An 18,515-nucleotide genomic window follows, 5' to 3' on the forward strand; every position below is an offset into this window, starting at 1 on the left:
AGTAGCCACATGAAAGAATATTATGATTGTTAATTATTAATATTACCATAGCAACTAGGCGCCCTGTTCATGGACTAGAATTTCATTGTGTTCGGTTCTGTACAAACTCAGTACAAAACACAGTTCCTGCACCAAAGAGCTTACAATCCAACGTAGTACAAGACAACAGGTAGATATAAACAGGGAAATACAGGGAACTTCGCATTTAGTTTGTATGATCAGCACTGATGTCAGCACACCTGCACAGTGTGACCAGGTAGCAAGTGTGAAAAATCGGGCTGGAAGCTGGAGTGTAATAGGCACCTATACAAAACAAAGCCCCAAATACTGGAGCCTTCCCTATAAATCTGGGACATCTGGTCACCCCCACCCACAGCATACCCGTTATCAAGTGTTGTGTAGGCATCAAGGTAGACGAAAGTTTTAAGGGAGATTTGAGGGCCCATGATGAAGTAGTTTTCCAGGTGTTTATGAGGTGTGTCTCCCACATATGACAGACACCAAGGGAGAGAACACAAAAGTGTTTGTTTTAAAATTTAAACCTGTGGGCAATGGAGAGTATCTTCATGGTGGCCAAACAGAACCAGGAATCCAGATTTTGAGGGACAGTGAGAGATGATAGGTGGGCAGGGGATAGACTGACCAAGGCCCAAAAATGAAAATAAGCAACTTGTATTTCATAGAGAAGTGGGAGACAATGGGAGAGAGGGGGTGACATGGTGAAAATACCAGGCTGGGAAAATGATCTTTGTGGCACCATTCTGAAGGGGTATGAGCTGGGCATGATTACATCCATTTTTGGCAGAGAAGAGTCTGCTGCAGTAATCAGGGTGCAAAGTAAGAGCCTGGACAACAGTTTTTGCAGTGTGAATAGATAGGAAAGGTCATATCTTGGATAGGTTATGCTGACAGCATATAAACATTTGGACGATCTGTATGTGAGGACCTATACATCAATGAAGTCTCACAGGTTACTGTCCTTGGAAATGGTTTTGTCCATGGTGATCAAAACAGAAGGAGGGTCAGGGCATGGAAGAAAAGCTCAAGAACTCTATCTTAACTATTGTGACTTTGAGCTGTTGCTCACACATCCACATGGAGAAAAGTCATGCTTTCCTTATTGCTCATCTTTCCTCACCTATTATCTCTAAAAGTCCCAAATCATGCCTTGACAACATTTAACTCTTAAGTAGTGTTTTTCCTTCATAAAACTCAAAGCATTGGAGTACAATTATCCCCATTGGCCAGATGATGTCAGGAAGATAAAGGCATTTGCCGAAGGTCACCAGGAACCCTGCGGTAGATTCAAAGAATGTCTTTTGACACCTACCCAATTGGACCAAGATACTTCCTTTCCAAGCACATTTTGGGGCATCACAGGAAAAGTGGACTTGATGAACATTCCTTGTTTTAACTCAAATTTAATGCAGTTTTTGTAATGTTTTACTTCTACAAATGAATCTTCCTTCACACATTGGAATGTAAGCCACTTAATTACCTGTGGTACCATTTTATGTTTACAGTTGAATCAAGAGGAAATTTTTTATAGTAATAGAGTATGATGATGATGTGACAAATTCTGTGCCACTCAGGCATGAACTATTAGGAAAAGGCATCATTGTTCATATTAGAAAATAGAAGTCTTACTGGTGGATTCTGGCTTTTTAAAATCAAATAGAACTTATTAAGCAGATTCTTCAAAACTTTTTTAGCATGCCAACAACTTCAGAAAAAACAAAGTTCAAAATAGTCATAAAATTGGAAAGTAGTCAATAAAACAAATTCAAAAGAGACCCTTATTTCTAGCTGCTAGAAACCCAGAGAAAATAAAGTAGAAAAGCAAAAGAAGCAGGTGGGACTAATATAGACATTTGTCTGCTTCTTGGACCTAATTCAGAACCAATAAAGTCAGTGGAGCTACAACATGCAACATTAAGAATCTCCCATTCCCATTCTCTCCACATTTGTGCTTATGGATTTTCCCAAATTAGCCCCAGTTTTGTATTCACAAAAGATCAGGGTGCCAGTGATGTTCTTGACACAGTTAAAGTTTGTCTTATAACATGCTAAACATGTAGGGAGTCTTGTGGTGAATCATGTAGAAAATGAAAGGCCTAACTGCATGAGAACCACACTGGCTTGGAAACCAGGCTCCTTTTTTCATCAAGAATCTTTCCAGCCATGATAAAAGAGCTCTGGAAATGCCACTGCTCTCTCAGAAAAAATAGCAATGACCCAACAAAGTTCACTCATTCAGAATTCAAGATGAATAAGGCTCTGGACTATTGACATATCTGGACTGGTTGAGCATCAACTGGCAATGTTACTTTATACTTTTTTAAAGATAAAGATTAAATACCATCCAAACCATACAAAATGTTCAATGCTTCTAGTTTGGCCTATATGCAAGCCTTCTAAACATGTTATATACAGAAATACATGCATTGGATGATAGTTTTGAAGATATTTCCCCCCCAATTGCTTGAAGATATATATTATATTCAGTACTGCTGAATGCAATGTTTAAAAAACTTTCCTTCCATTCATGTTTATGTAGTAAATTACCACACTGGCAGCTTCCTTTGCAAACTAGGCAACACAGACTGTGTCTACACTACCACCCTCCTTCAAAGGAAGGCTGGTAAGTAGGGTGTTGGCAGTTTACTGATGAAGTGCTGCGCTGCATACTCAGCACTTCATTAAGCAATTCTGCCCCACAGCAACTTTGAAGTTTTAAGATTTGAAGTACCGGCACGCATCTAACCAAGGCTCACCCACCAGTACTTTGAAGTGTCGGGGCAACTTCAAAGTCCCTTTACTCCTCACAAGTTGCCCCAGCAGTTTGAAGTACCAGCAGGTGAGCCACGGCTAGATGCGAGCCAGTACTTTGAAGTTTAAAACTTCGAAGTTGCCGCGGGGGGGAATTTGCTTCATAAAGTGCTGCGTATGCAGCACAGCACTTCATTAGTAAACTCCCAACACCCTACTCACCATCCTCCCTTCGAAGGAGGGTGGTAGTGTAGACAAGCCCACCGAGTAGAAAAGCTATACTTTTCTTCTAGACATCAGAAGTCATAAGTGTTTTCCTTATGAAAAATGTATCAGCCTGCGTTTCAAAACTCGAAGAAAGTCATATACAACTTCTGACAACATGCTCTATTTCACACAAAATAATCCTATTGCAGTACACAGCCAAACAAATGCCTCATTCTGTTTGAAGTGTTTGGGTCAAGTATGCACAAGATGCACACTTCAGGGCAAGCCAGTGATCAATTTCTTCACAATGGGGTGCTAATATTTATTCAAGCTCCCTGGCACAGTTCAAATGTTTTGAGCGGTACATGCTTAGAAGATGAAAAGGTTAGAAATTCAAGGAATATTGGATGCTGCAGATCTGATATAGTGCAGAGAAAAGGATACCAATCAGAAAGAAGTTTGAACCTTTATTCCAGATGTAGACTAAGACTGAAGAAGGATTAGTGAAGCAATAGTGGGAAGTTCATAAGTATTCTCTGGTTCTTGATACACACAGTGAGTGGGAGCCAATGGAGAAATGAGAGGTAGTCATAAACAGGAAGGATGAGCAGCTTCAGCAAAGATGATTCTTCATTCAGGATCCCAAGCCAGTGCCTAATCCATTGTTCTACATTGTCTCTGAGGGACATGACTGAGACTCAGGGTACATCTACACTAGCCAAGAGATCCACCCAGTCAGTGTCAATCTTCCAGGGTTCAATTTCATGCGCCTACTAGGGATGTGTGAAATTGAGCGATCAAGATTGACTGTTGACTCCTGTATGCCTCATTCTCACAAGAAGTAAGGCTGTGTCTGCACTACAAAACATAACTTAGAAATTGAGCATCTACACACACTCTACTCCATTCCCAAGAACAGAGTAAGGACTTCAGAGTTGGGCTCCCTGCTTCCCTACTAACTTTGAAATAAGGGAAAATGTGTATAGATGCTCTGCTGGCTACTTTGAAGTTAGTTCCTAGTGTAGACGCACCCTAAGGGAGGTCTCTCCAATTGAACTCCCTCAGTGAGAACAGCCAAATAAGTCAGTTGTAGATAGGTTGATTCCAGCTACACAATTGCCATAGCTGGAATAGCATATCTATAATCAACTTTAAACTCTAGTGTAGGCCTGGGCTCAGGAAATTTGGAATTTATTCTTGGCTCCACTGCGGAGTCACCTTGAGCAAATTCAGCTCTGTGTCTTAATTTCCCTTTTTCCCCATCTGCAAAATGGGGAAGTGATAAGAACATACATAAGAATGGCCACACAGGGTCAGATCAAAGATCCATCTAGCCCAGTATCTTGTCTTTTGACAGTGGCCAATGTCAGATGTCCCAGAGTGAGTAAACAGAAAAGATACTAAGCTTTGTTAAATGCTTTGAGATCTATGAATTAAAAGTGTTGTAAGGAACTAGGTATTGTAAACTGACATCGGTGGTAATATAACAGAGGTTGATGGAAGCAAATGTATCTTATACCTGGGAAGATGTAGCCATAAACACAAGCACAGCACAAAGCCAACAGGAGACCACAGATTACTCATCTTACATAAGCAGCCCAGGCTAAAAAAGATATTACAATCTTCCTTTTAAACTGACATATTTTTCAGAAATAAGAGGGAACCTCCACAGCTATGAACACAAATCAATTTGCCATTTGAATGGGACTGAACATTGTACAGAAAAAGAAGAAAAATGCTCCGGTGGAGCCCTTCCCTGGTCTCGTCCTCTGTAGAAAGCCTTTTGTGTGGGAGGACAAAACAAAATGATACACCCTGACCAACTTTCAGCTCAGTAGGTCAGTAGAGCACCGGCATTTGCTTAGCAGGTCATGCACAGGAAAAGGAGTGTGTAAAATTTTGTGCAGATAAAAGACTAAGTGTTATGAGATTACAAAAAAAAAAAACATATATAGAAACAAGGCTCATACTTTATCATCCTGCAGTAAATAATGGAAACCACAGGCAGGATTTTTTTAAATAGCTCATTGATTTTGGATGCCATCCATTCACCACCGTGCCTGCATTTCATTTAGTAATTAACTATAAAGCAGAATGCATTTCTGCAGCCAAGCCTTTTTTTTGTTTTGAAAATCTCTTTGCACATCAACTTTGCTAACTAGTCACCCACATTTCAAGCTGATAAGTGTCTCAGCATCCCTGTGACTCAGCCAAGTGTGATGTTTAATGCTCACTTCATAGGCCATCCACGAGGCTGGTGGTGCTGTCTAGTTACACTACTCGTTTCTTAGGATGCCAGCTATCGTCCTGAAAGGGATGCCTGTGAACATGAATATCCAGGCCCCATTGATTACTGAGCTATCACTCATTTTACTCTCTGCCCTGGGACATACAGTAGGAAGCAGAATGACCTAATAGGCAGAGAGAACAACAAGAAGTCTTGTGGCACCTTGTAGACTAACAGATATTTTGGATAGTCACTATAGGAGCTTGTCTGCATACTTGGTTCAATCTAATTCTTGACCTTCCCCACCACCCATCCGCTCTGTGATTTGCTCACCTTGATTATCTTTTTCTGATTTGTCCTCCTTGCTTACTGTTTTTGGTTCTCTGTGCCTTAAATATTGAGTCTGTTCTGGTCTGGCTATGGTCTGAAGAAGTGGGTCTGTCCCATGAAAGCTCACCTAATAAACCATTTTGCTAGTCTTTAAAGTGCTACTTGACTGCTTTTTGTTTGCTTTCATGGGCAAAGACCCGCTTCATCAGACGCATGAGTGGGGGCGTGGTTTCAGAGGGGTATGTAAAGAATGGGGTCCCAGTAAAAGGGAGGGCCAGAGCTCACAAAGTCTATTCAGCAAGGTGGAAATGGCCCAGTATCAACAGTACTTATCAAAAGAGGAAAAAACAAGTTAGCTCAGACAGAGGGATGTGAGCTTTTGTCAGAATCTAATGGGGAGCTATTAACACCCAGGGCAGAGAAGCTGTTTTTGTAAGCTGCGAGCCACTCCTGCCCTGGGTGTTAATAGCCCCCCATTAGACTCTGACAAAGACTCACATCCCCCTCCCTGTCTGATCTAACTTGTTTTTTCCTCTTTTGATAAGTACTATTGATACTGGGCCATTTCCACCTTGTTTAATAGACCTTGTCAGCTCTGGCCCTCTCTTTTATTGGGACTCCAGTCTCTAAATACCCCTCTGAAACCAGCCCCCAACTAATGCATCTGATGAAGCAGGTCTTTGCCCACAAAAGCTTATGCTCCAAAATATCTGTTAGTCTATAAAGTGCCACAAGATTTCTTGTTGTTCTCGAAGCTACAGACTAACACGGCTACCTCTCTGATACTAGTAGGCAGAGTGGGCCTGGGAGTCAGGAGTGTTTAGGTCTGTGCCTGGCTTTACCAGGACCTACTAGGCAGGGCACTCCACCTGTCTGTGCCTTCATTTTCCCTCCCATTTATTGTCTGTTCAGATTACAAACTCTAGGAGATAAGGAGTGTCTGTTAATATGCATGCAATCTCAGTGTGGAATCTAGGCACTCTTATTGTTAACTATACAATAGAAACAGGGAGCTACTTCCTCTCCAATCCATCCTCAGAGTCCCTCCAGATACATCAGGATTGAATGGGACATAGGGCCAGGGAATAGCACCAGCTGTGACTTCCCAGCATGTCAAGGTACCATAAAATCATAGGACTGGAAAGGACCTCAAGAGGCAATCTGGTCCAGTCCCTTGCACTCATGGTAGGACAAAGTATTATCAAGATCATCCCTGTGACAGGTGTTTATCCAAACTTCTCTTAAAAATCTCCAGTAATGGAGATTTTCCCACCTCCCTAGGCAATTTGTTCTTGACAAATCCATGCTGATTCTTAATTGTCTTTTAAATGTTTGCAAACACATTTCTTAATTATTTGTGCCAACATCTTTCTGGGTACAGAAGTTAAGCAGACTGGCCTGTGATTTCCCAGACTGCACATTTTTCCCTTTTTTAATAGACGGGCGATAGATTTGCCCTTTTCCAGTCATCTGGAATCTCTCCCATTTTCCATGTCTTTTCAGACATCAGTGTGAATCATGGGAAGAAGTGCACCCAGCAGCACCAACAGCCTCGGCAGGCCCCTGGGCAATGTAAGGCAGCTCCACACTCCTGGAAGGGGTGGGGCTGAAGGCAGAATGTACAAGGCTGAGGACAGCTGGCCTTCTGCACTGCCCAGAATGGGACATCCCTTTCCCAGCCCTTTGCACTGCTTGTAGCCTGCTGCTCAGTGCTCTGGCTTGGCACTCTGTTGGTGAATTAAAGGTCCCAGAGCTCCAGCCACCACTGCTACTACAGTAGTGGCAGCAATCAGAGTCTTGGGCCCCTTTGAATGCCTCTTTTTCCCCCCACTCTCCACACCCTCGTCAAAAGGCCAGACTGCACCTACTGGCTCGAATACCTCCTTCCTCACTGCTGGGTCTGACAGGGTTCCTTTGACCTAAGGGGAACGTGCAAAAACTGGGGAGGACCCAAATGTTAAGCAGTAGTCATAGTCTGACACTAGGACCCACAGAATAAGTGCATTGCTTTAGGGACAATATCCTTGTGTTCACACAACAATGTTTCATTAAGTGCCCACGGACATATATTTCCTGGAACATGCCATTTGACAGAAACCACTGAACTCATACAAAGCATTTCCTGTCAACTCTCCTACCTGCTGATTTGAAGACCCAAAATTGGTATTGGTACAAGGTACATTGTTCTGCTGTTGGAAGGGAAAGGTTAAATGTATGCACAGGTTGCAGCTCTCAGATCTCGTACTCTCTTATCTGGCAACATCCATGTTCCAACAGGACCATGGATGTTGTCAGACAAGAGCGTAATGGGCTGGTGCAGGAGCCCAAATGGGGCTGGGAGCCAGAGGGCAGGGGCTGGCTGAAGCCCCTTGTCAGCCCTTTGGAGCCTGGTCTGGGGGAAGGAGGCTGTCCCCAGAGTTTCAGGGGAAGGAGGCTGTCCCCAGAGTTTCAGGGGAAGGAGGCTGTCCTGAGCCCAGAGCTGTCTGGAGGCAGAAGACCTGGATGTCTGCTTGTCCAGCAATTTGACTTGTTCAGAACCTGCCAGGTCCCGAGCATGCTAGATAAGAGAAGAGCAACCTGTACTTGTCAATTTTAATGTGATCATCTTCTTGGATTGGCAGAAGAATAACCTCTTCTCCATGTTGTCTCCCCTTCTCCTTCGACCTTTGGTAACCTTTTCTAAGTTTGGTGCCAAAACAAAGGAAAAAGGTGGGCACTGCAGTATCCTGTGGCAGTAAAATTGTCTAGCAACTAAAATGCATACAAGGGACTGTATCACTCTCCGCTCCTGGAAGATGTGCAAGCAGGTCATCCCAGCAAGGCACAGAGACATGCCCCCCCCCCACCAGGTACCAGCTGAGCTTAGAGTTAGAGCCTCAATAAGATATAGAAGAAAACAATAACATCTATTAAAAAAACAGGACGTCCTGTGGCACCTTGTGGACTAACAAATGTACTGGAACATAAGCTTTCATGGGCAAAGATGGATACAGACTAACACGGCTATGCATCTCATACGAATAACATCTACTAAGTCCCTTTACCTCATCACTCACCTTTCACACCATCAGATAGGGTTGTATTGGCAATCAGTGTGCAGAACCACATGATCAAGAACAGATGGCAAAAGAAAGAAGAAAATCAATGTATCTGTCCTGAGGTTCCTGAAATCTGATTCCTGGTGTTCCCGTGTCCTGGTATCTTGGCTCCCACCTGCACCATCCTATTATCTACAGGATGTAGCATCATCTTTCTCTCGTTCTTGGGAATCCCATTTGTAAGAGTTTGGGCTCTGGGGTTCACCCCCACTTATACTATGAGTTGTTCTTGCTTATATGTGTATGGAGACCTAGTTTGTTGTGTTATCCCTAATAAACATCCTGTTATCTTCCACATTAAGCTGCCCAACTCTTAAACTACATCAATACCCTTCATAGCTGCAGAGGGTGGGATACTGCAGAGAGCCCATCTTCTGTGAAGTAAACCTTAGCCCCAACTGTGTCAAGCTAATGCAGTCTCTCCCCAAAGATCACCAACTGAATGGAGGAATTACTAGCAGTGGGATTCTCATTGCCACCAATTAGCCTCAGCCAAAGATGGCAGGATCAGAGCCAGCCTTCTGCACCGTCCTATGGAACTCCTGTTAATTAAAAAGCCACTGAAGAGGGAGGACAAGTTTCTCTCTGCTGTCTGCACACAACAAAGCTTTCTTTTCTGACTACTGATACCTCTGATGACAGCAATGTTCGGTCTCCACAATAGCACCACTTTTAATCCCTTAACAATGAATCAAAGTTGCCTTGCTTGAATTCTCACCATGAGGGGCGGGCTGGCAGAGAAGGTGTTAAATAAGGTGTAGAATCATCGGGAGCAAATTAATCTGTTACACTTTAACCTGCAGCAGCAGTTCAGCTCTTGACTTGTCATCAGAAACCCTGGAGAATGGAACACTGCATGGAAGGAAGGATATTGTGCTACCAAAATGACTTAAAGAATGAAAGGTTTGGTTAGTAATAAGGTTGCATTTTCGATCCTGCTCAATTCAAAAGGGTAAAAAGTGTTAGTTGGTCACCCCAAGCTGGGGACAGAGGAGCTGCTGGACAGCGGGGTTGAGGAATGAGACGGATTCATCTTTCCCATACTGCATAGTAAAGTACAACCTGATAGTGACTAGACACTCGGCATGCTGTGGTCATTATATCTGACCATGTAAGACCTGTAAAACAATCTATTCCATTTATTACATTGTTTTCTGTATCTTGGCCCACTTCCTTATCCCAGCTGCCTTCTCTGTCTTCCCTTTTAGACTGTAAGCCAAGGGCTGTGGCAGGGACTGGCATTAAGAATACGCCTGTACAGTGGTTGTGGCTCTCAGACTTAACTGCGCTATAAAATGTTAAATAATATCCCACAAAACCTTTATAAGGGATTCTGCTATATAAACATGCCAAACACACAAACGCTATGGTTACACTAGTGCCTTCTGTCATCAAAACTGAGGTTTTGTTGACAAAACACGCAGCATGTTTATACACAAAGTGCCTTTTGTCTACAGTGTGTCGACAAAACACAGGCCTTTCCCTGACAACCTTATGCCTCTCCACTACAAGACATGACTCCTTTGTTGACAGATTTCTGTCCACAAAACAGCTGCGTATACATCCCCAGGGGACTTCTGTTGACAGAGATTTTGCCAGAAGAGCACTTCTGAGAGTGACTTCTGTCGACAGAATGCACTAGTGTAACAGTAGCCCATGGCTTTTTGATTTTGCATTGTCTCAGAGATACAGAGGGCTTGGTTCAGAAGACAGGCTGTCTGTCTCTTTCATCACATAGAATCCAATTGATGGCTCTTCTCAGGACCTATTTGGCCATCTGACACCAGCATACCTGAATCCATCCATTCCAACATTATGATAAAGAAGCCTGCCAAAGCTGTAGCCAAGGCTAAGATGTCCTTTTTCCTGTTGAAGTTAGGTATTGCACCAGGAACATAAGAGCCAGAATCTCAAGCTAAAACTTTGCAGAATGCAAAAGTTTGATTTATTAAGTGTTTGCACTAGCACAGGTTTGATAGTTTTGGAAACTGAAAAGAAACAAAGGCATTCTGCCACAGTGTTAAAGCTGTCCATACATCTGAACCAGACATGAATCCAAACATAACAACTGTCAAAACAAAAAGCAGTCAAGTAGCATTTTAAAGACTAGCAAAATAATTTATGAGATGAGATTTTGTGGAGCAGACCCGCTTCTTCAAACCATAGCCATACCAGAACAGACTCAATATTTAAGGCACAGAAAACCAAAAACAGTAATCAAGGAGGACAAATCAGAAAAAAATGATCAAGGTGAGCAAAGCAGAGAGCGGAAGGGTGGGAGGGGAACATCAAGAATTAGATTAATTAGATTAATCTAATTAGATTATTTAATCAATTAGATTAATCTAATTCTTGACCTTCCCCCCCACCCCTCCACTCTCTGATTTGCTCACCTTGATCATTTTTTTCTGATTTGTCCTCCTTGATTACTGTTCTTGGATCTCTGTGCCTTAAATATTGAGTCAGTTCTGGTATGGCTATGGTCTGAAGAAGTGGGTCTGTCCCACGAAAGCTCACCTAATAAATTATTTTCCTAGTCTTTAAACTGCTACTTGACTTCTTTTTGTTTTGATAGTATATGGACTAGCACGGCTCCCTCTCTGTTACTATATAACAAGACTGTCCACTGGTGTAATTCAGGTAATTGAGTTTTACACACTAATCATTTTGCATGACTCTGGCTGCTCTTAAAAATAGAGCTGGTCCAGCTTTGACTGCAGAACAATTTAAATACATGAGGGTTTTTTAATTAAAAATAAAAAAGTCACCTGAGTTCGAAATATACAAGGCCTTTTGGGGTTCACATGAACCTCAGAGAAGATTCAGTTGAATCATCTCCACATGGCCCTCCTTGCATCAGAAATCTGCTCTAATGAAATATCCAAGCCTTCCCATTAATACTCTTAGGACCCAACTACATCTAAGTAAATGAGATTTAGCCTCTATACAGCAAAATAAGAAACATTACCAACATTGGAGAGTCTTTAAAATGCATTGATCATTTGAGCCCCCAACTCTTATAAGTCCATAGCACTGACTGATGTAATCTCACCCACAGTCCAACTCCCACGGACTCCAACCAGAGCACCGTTAGGCCAACACTGAGCCCTTCTGAAAATCCCACCCCAAAAAGCCATAGTATAACTTTAAGAATCACACACTTACAAAGTGTGTGTAGATATGGTTTTGACTATGGCATGGTATACTATGGCATACCATCGTATGCTACCACTCTTAGAAACAGATGAAGCACGAGATGAAGAAAAGAAATGTTTGCACAAAACTAAGGAAAGCCCACAGAACAAAGGAAGCTCTCTGTCTAATAAAGCAAAATTTCATCATCAAAAGTCCTCACATAACCTAAACAGAAGATAGTTCAAAACTTACAATAAACAACCTATTTACCCATTTCTAGGAAACATTGGGAAATTTAAGCTACTCGAAATGCCAACAGACTTTTTTGCCTTCCTTAAAAGGCTTCATCTGCATCAGGGAATAAAGCTGCTGGCTTGACATAACGGTTTGAAAGGTTAAACTATTCTGACCTGACCTTTCTTCTATTAACAGTACTGAATGATCACTTGAATCACTCACCAACATTAACAGTGCTGGAGTATTTCCCTACTTTACCACAGTGCTGCTCAAAAGGACCTTGCTACTGGATGTGAAAGCCATGTGGATTACTTAATAGTTTTCCAAGATTAAGTGTGGAATAAAGCAAAGTGCTATTTCTCTCATGCTGTCCCCCTCCTGCTCTCACCTCTCTCCAGTTTTAGTTTGTAAATTGACTCTTTTTAAAATTTTGGCATGTTTTATGGTCATACTTTAAGCCAGAGTTTTTCAACTTTATTTTTTTTCTCCATTTACAGACCCCTTAAACACGTTAAATGTAGAGTAGATCCCCTTGGAGACTTTCAGATAACCCATTGACCCCCAAGCATTCACAGACCACAGGTTGAAAACCACTGGTTTGAAGCCATTTTTTAGTTTCTATTTTTTTAAATACAGGTTGAACCTCTCTAATCTGGCATTTTCTCATCCAGCAACATCTGTAAACCAGCATGATTTTTAGTTAGCTGGATGACCACTTATCATGGGTGTGGCCAAGTTTCCCGTGGTCCCAAAAAGTTTGTTCACAGTCACCAGTCCTGGCTATCAGTGTTTTGTGCTATTATTTAGCTCTAATTTACCCCTACATGTTTTATAAGAGCCCAGAGAGCAGTGAAGGTGTTGGTAATGCTGCTAGACAATACTGACCTCCTGTGGTTGAGCAAATTCTCTTGTCCGGCACCAGATGGGTCCCAAGGATCCCAAACTGGAGAGGTTCAGCCTGTACTCTTCCCTCTCCCCACAAGGGCTGCAAGAGATCTACAGATCTGCTGATAATGCCCAGGATACAGGACAATGACTATTTCAGCATATTTTATGTTCTTTTAAGAAGCTTTATTGTGCAAGCTGCTGGGTGGTCAGATACAAAGCACGTAAGTACACATTGATTTTTTAAGAAGAAGCAGTCCCAAAGAAATCAATGGGACCACGCACATGTTTAAAGTTAAGCCTGGACTTAAGTGCTTTGCTGGACTACTGGCAGAGTACTTTGCACTTTGCAACAGAAAGTCCTGTACAAGCATTTGATTTACCTTAGTAATACTGTGTTCAGAAGACACTAGCCCCAATATAGCAATCGCTGGAGAAAAACCAATTCTACCATTATCATTAAGATAACTATCACTCCCCTTAGAGCTTGGAAGATAACCTTTCATGTGTCTAGTCCTTCATGCATTCACATTTAACTGTGTGCTGTGACTCTTCAAGAGGGAGTCAGGCTTCAAGCAATTCAATAGTTTGTGAAACATTTTAAGGGATTAGTCAATTATAGCTCTCCCTCTGAACTGCATCAGTGACTCTTAACCTTGAGAAAGAAAAACATTTTTATTCTACTTTCTGTGCCTCTATGGGTCCTTAATTCTGAGGGAGAGAACGTAAGTACAAATGCTTGCAGTGAAGTAACCATGTTGGTCCCAGGATATTAGAGAGAAAAAGTTGGTAAGGTAATATCTTTTACAGGACCAGTGTCTTAAAAGAGACAAACTTTTGAGCTACAAAGCTCTTTGTGATGTCTTGGTGCCTATGTCCATTTGTGCCTTTGAAAATCAGTCTGTCTTTTCCAAAGGTAGAAGGTGGGCCCTAGCTCAGTTAAACACTTAGGCATTTGCTTACATCCATTACTAGTTAGTAGAGAATTTAAGCATGTTCTTCTTAAAATAACACACTTGCCCAAGTTGCTCTCCAGAATAAGGATGTTTTCCTGGATCAAATCCTTAAAGAACTGAGGCACAAACCATGACTCAATGGCTATGTCTACACTACCACCTTCCTTCAAAGGAAGGATGGTAATTAGGGTGTTGGGAGTTTACTAATGAAGTGCTGTCCAGTAAATTCCCCACACCCCCAGCGGCAACTTTGGAGTTGCCGTAGGGGGGAATTTGTTTAATGAAGTGCTGCCTATGCACGGCAGCCCTTCATTAGTAAACTCCCAACATCCTCATTACCATCCTTCCTTCGAAGGAAGGTGGTAGTGTAGACAAGCCCAATGTCTAGCAAAAATGATAAACACACAATTGCCTGCAATTGGACAGTAAAATTTATATAACCGCTACAAAATTTGCATACTTATTTTGTGTGGTCATTAAGTTTCCTGTGTTTCCTACCTTGAAAAGCTGTGATATGGCCAACTATCATATATTTCAATTCAAAGTTCAAGGCCTGGATGTTCTGAGTCCTCTCTCTCCGAACAGCTGCCTGGTAGCTTTCTTCCATCTTTTTAGTGCAACAAGTTGGTGCTCTGTGTTGACAGATCTGCAAATCTGATTCTGTTGAAAAACAAAAGAAAAAATTAAGATTTACAAGTATTTTCTAGGTAAACACAAGTCAAAGAAAACTCTTTTTTTACAGTCAAATTAACAACCTAGGTGGATGTCCTAAGGTAGACAAAACCCATCAGTAATGCAAACTGAAACTGAGTTAGCACCTTAAGGGCCCTCATTTATGTCAGCATCAGCTAGACCTGGATAACCTCACAGTGCCATGTGCTCCCACTCTATTTAATATCACCATTAAAAGCTTTTCAGTGATTCCACCATTGGTCGACATTGAGTGTCAGAATGAAGCAGTTATAAAAAACCTCATAAGGATATTACAGCATAAACAACAGTCACAAAAATAACCTAGTCTAAAATATTAAGAGCAAAATCATATGCCAGTAGTACCTTAAACCCACTAAATTTAAAGGAGCAGCATTTCCCCTGGGAACCATGGAGCACAAAGCATCAGCCCTAAAGTGTGAAATGCACGTGTCAAATTCTGCTAGACTGGAGGAGGAGCTATATGGACTATGGGCACTACTGTAAAATAAATAAGATTACCTGGTTTTAGTCCCAGCTTTATATTGAGAAGCCCCCTTACTAACAAAATAATACTTTGGGAAAATTTTATTTAAATAAAATGTAACTTTAAATATCAAAGGCCAATCCTTTCCTGCTTTACAATTCAGTGGAACTGAAGCCACATTTGCTTTGCAACTGCAGAGAAAGCAAATTTTGTGTAAAATAGCAGGTTCTTTGGGATGATGTCTGTCTTGTTTTTTATGCAACTTCAGTATTCCTGATTATGGAATTTTTGCTATAGACAGTCAGGCTCAATATTCAAGGGATATGTATTGTATTTTTTCACAGCAATAGAAAATAAAAGGAAGAGTTTGCAGAATCACAGGGCTGGAAGGGACCTCAGGAGGTCATCTAGTCCAGCCCCCTGCTTCAAACAGGATCAACTCCCACTAAGTCATCCCAGCCAGGACCTTGTCTAGCCGGGACTTAAAAACCTCAAGGGATAGAGAATCCACCACCTCTCTAGGCAACACATTCCAATGCTTCACCACCCGCCTGGTGAAATAGTTTTTCCTAATATTTAACCTACACCTCTCCCTCTTCAACTTCAGACCATTACTCCTTGTTCTGCCATCTGACACCACTGAGAACAGCTTCTCACCCTCCTTTTTAGAGCTCCCTGTCAAGAAGTTGAAGGCTGCTATTAAATCACCTCTAAGTCTTCTCTTCTGCAAACTAAACAAGCCCAAATCCCTCAGCCTCTCCTCATAGGTCTTGTGCTCCAAACCCTTAATCATTTTTGTTACCCTTCACTGAACCTGCTCCAGCAAATCCACATCCTTTTTATACTGGGAGGCCCAAAACTGGACACAATATTCCAGGTGTGGCCTCACCAGTGCCGAATAAAGAGGAATAACTACTTCTCTAGATCTGCTCGAAATGCTCCTCTTAATGCACCCTAGTATACTGTTAGCCTTCTTGGCTACAATGGCACACTGTTTATTCATATCCAGCCTTTCATACACCATAACCCCTAGGTCCCTTTCCATTGTACTGCTGCTGAGCCAGTCAGTCCCCAGCCTGTAACAATGCTTGGGATTCTTCCACCCCAGGTGCAGGACTCTACACTTCTCCTTATTGAACCTCATCAGATTTCTTTTGGCCCACTCCTTCAATTCATCCATGTCCCTCTGGATTCTCTCTCTACCCTCCAATGAATCTACCTCTCCCCCTAGTTTTGTGTCAGCCGCAAACTTGCTGAGGGTGCAACCCAGTCCCTCATCCAGGTCCTTAATAAAGATGTTGAATAATACTGGCCCCAGAACCAAGCCTTGCGGCACTCCGCTTGAAACAGATCACCATCCAGATATTGAGCCATTGACCACTACCCGTTGGGCCTGATCATCAAGCCAGCTTTCTATCCATCTATCCAAGGATCCAATCCATATTTCCTTAATTTATGGACAAGAATGTTGTGGGAGTCCATATCAAAAGCCTTGCTGAAGTCAAGGTATATCACATCCACTGACTTCCCCATGTTGATAGAGATTGTTACCTCATCATAGAAGCTAATCAGATTGGTGAGGCAGGACTTGCCCTGGGTGAATCCATGTTGGCTACTTTTGATCACTTTCCCCTCTTCCAAGTGCTCCAAAATGGATTTCTAGAGGATTCCCTCCATTATTTTCCCAGAGATTGAGGTAAGGCTGATGGGTCTATAGTTCCCTGGATTGTCCTTCTTTCCTTTTTTAAAGATGGGCACTACGTTTTCCTTCTTCCAGTCATCCGGTATCTCCCCTGATCTCCAAGAGTCGTCAAGGATAATGGCCAAAGGTTCAGCAATGACCTCTGCCAATTCCCTCAGTACCCTCGGGTGCATTAAATCCAGACCCATGGACTTGTGCACATCTAGTTTTTCTAGATAGCTGAGAACTTGTTCCTTCCCCACAGATGGCTGCCCTCCACCTTCCCATACTGTATTGTCTAGGACTGTCATGTGCAAGTTGAGTACTTCAGCTTTTCCTGCATCATCTGATACTAGGTTACCTCCCTTATCCAGTAATGGCCCCACACCTTCTCTGATAACCTGTTTATTGTTCACATGCCTGTAGAAACCCTTCTTGTTACTCTTCACATCCTTTTCCAGATGCAGTTCCAATTGTGCTTTTGCTTTTCTGATTACTGCCCGACATTCTCCAGCCATATGTTTATACTCCTCCTTAGTCAACTGTCCACGTTTCCATCTCTTGTATGCATCCTTTTTGAATTTAAGCTGACTAAGGATTTCCCTGTTAAGCCAAGCTGGTTGCCTACCATGTTTGCACTTCTTACTACGCAGCAGGATTGTTTGTTCCTGTGCCTTCAGTAAGACTTCTTTAAATACTGCCAGTTCTCTTCAACTCTTTTCCCCTTCATCTTCATTTCCCAAGGGATCCTGCTCATCTGTTCTCTCAGGAAGTCAAAGTCTGCTCTTCTGAAATCAAGGGTCTGTATGTTACTGCTCACCTTTCTTCCTTTTGTCTGGATCATGAAATCTACGATGTCATGGTCGCTGCAGCCCAGGTTCTCTCCCACTTGTATTTCTTCTGCCAGTTCTTCCCTGTTTGTGAGCAGCAGGTCAAGTTGCGCACGGCCCCTGGTCGGTTCCTTCAGCACTTGTACCAAGGAGTTATCCCCAGCATTCTCCAAAAACTTCCTGGATTGTCTGTGTGCTGATGTATTGGTCTCCCAACAAATGTCCGGATGATTAAAGTCTCCCATGAGAACCAGGGCCTGTGATTTGGAAGCTTCACTTAGCCAGCTGAAAAAAGCCTCATCTATCTCATCTCCCTGATCTCTTGGTCTATAACAGACACCAACTACAACAGTTGTATAATATAATATAATATAATAAAATATAATATAATATATGTTTGATTATTCATAAAATATATTTTTCCAGAGAAAAAACGAGAATCTATTATAAAAAACAGAGAAAAGAGGAGCTTCTGAAAACACAGAAAAAAATGGTGGTGGATAGATAAAACATTTTTAAGGAAGCAGAAACATTCCCTTTCTTGAGTATGCAATTTTTAAGATAATTCAAAAAGTTTAGAAAGTCTCTTGAAGAAAACCTGCCTAAAATGAATAGTGAAAGACATTAAAAATAAAACTTCTAGGGCGTGTCTACACAGGCACAAATCTTCGAAATACCCATGAATATTCAGCGCCTCATTAGCATTAGGATGCTTCCAGCTGTGGCACTTCAAAAGCACCGGTTTCAAAAGCGCGCGGCTGCACGGGGGTCCTTTTCGAAAGGACCCTGCACCTTTCGAAATCCCCTTATCCCGATCACTGATCGGAATAAGGGGATTTCAAAAGGTGCAGGTCATTTTGAAAAGGAATCCTGTGCAGTTGCGCCGAGCCACGTGCTTTTGAAAGTGGCGCTTTCTAAATGGCGCCGGAAGCGTTCTAATGCTAATGAGGAGCTGAATATTCAGTTCAGTGCCTCATTAGTAA

At 42.1% G+C, this 18,515-nt stretch overlaps 1 protein-coding gene across 5 annotated transcripts in view; it reads right to left on the minus strand.

Annotated features, from left to right (window-relative positions):
• The window catches only part of LOC142018592 (glypican-5-like), a 662,349-nt gene that overhangs the window by 600,577 nt on the left and 43,257 nt on the right, over window positions 1–18,515 (minus strand). For all 5 annotated transcript variants that reach the window (XM_075004529.1, XM_075004528.1, XM_075004533.1 and 2 more), the window contains exon 2: window positions 14,343–14,504. In XM_075004529.1, coding sequence (XP_074860630.1) covers window positions 14,343–14,504 — 162 coding nt within the window. The remainder of the gene's footprint in view (window positions 1–14,342; window positions 14,505–18,515) is intronic.

This window comes from Carettochelys insculpta, chromosome 10, assembly GCF_033958435.1.
Source record: "Carettochelys insculpta isolate YL-2023 chromosome 10, ASM3395843v1, whole genome shotgun sequence".
NCBI classification, from domain to species: domain Eukaryota; kingdom Metazoa; phylum Chordata; order Testudines; family Carettochelyidae; genus Carettochelys; species Carettochelys insculpta.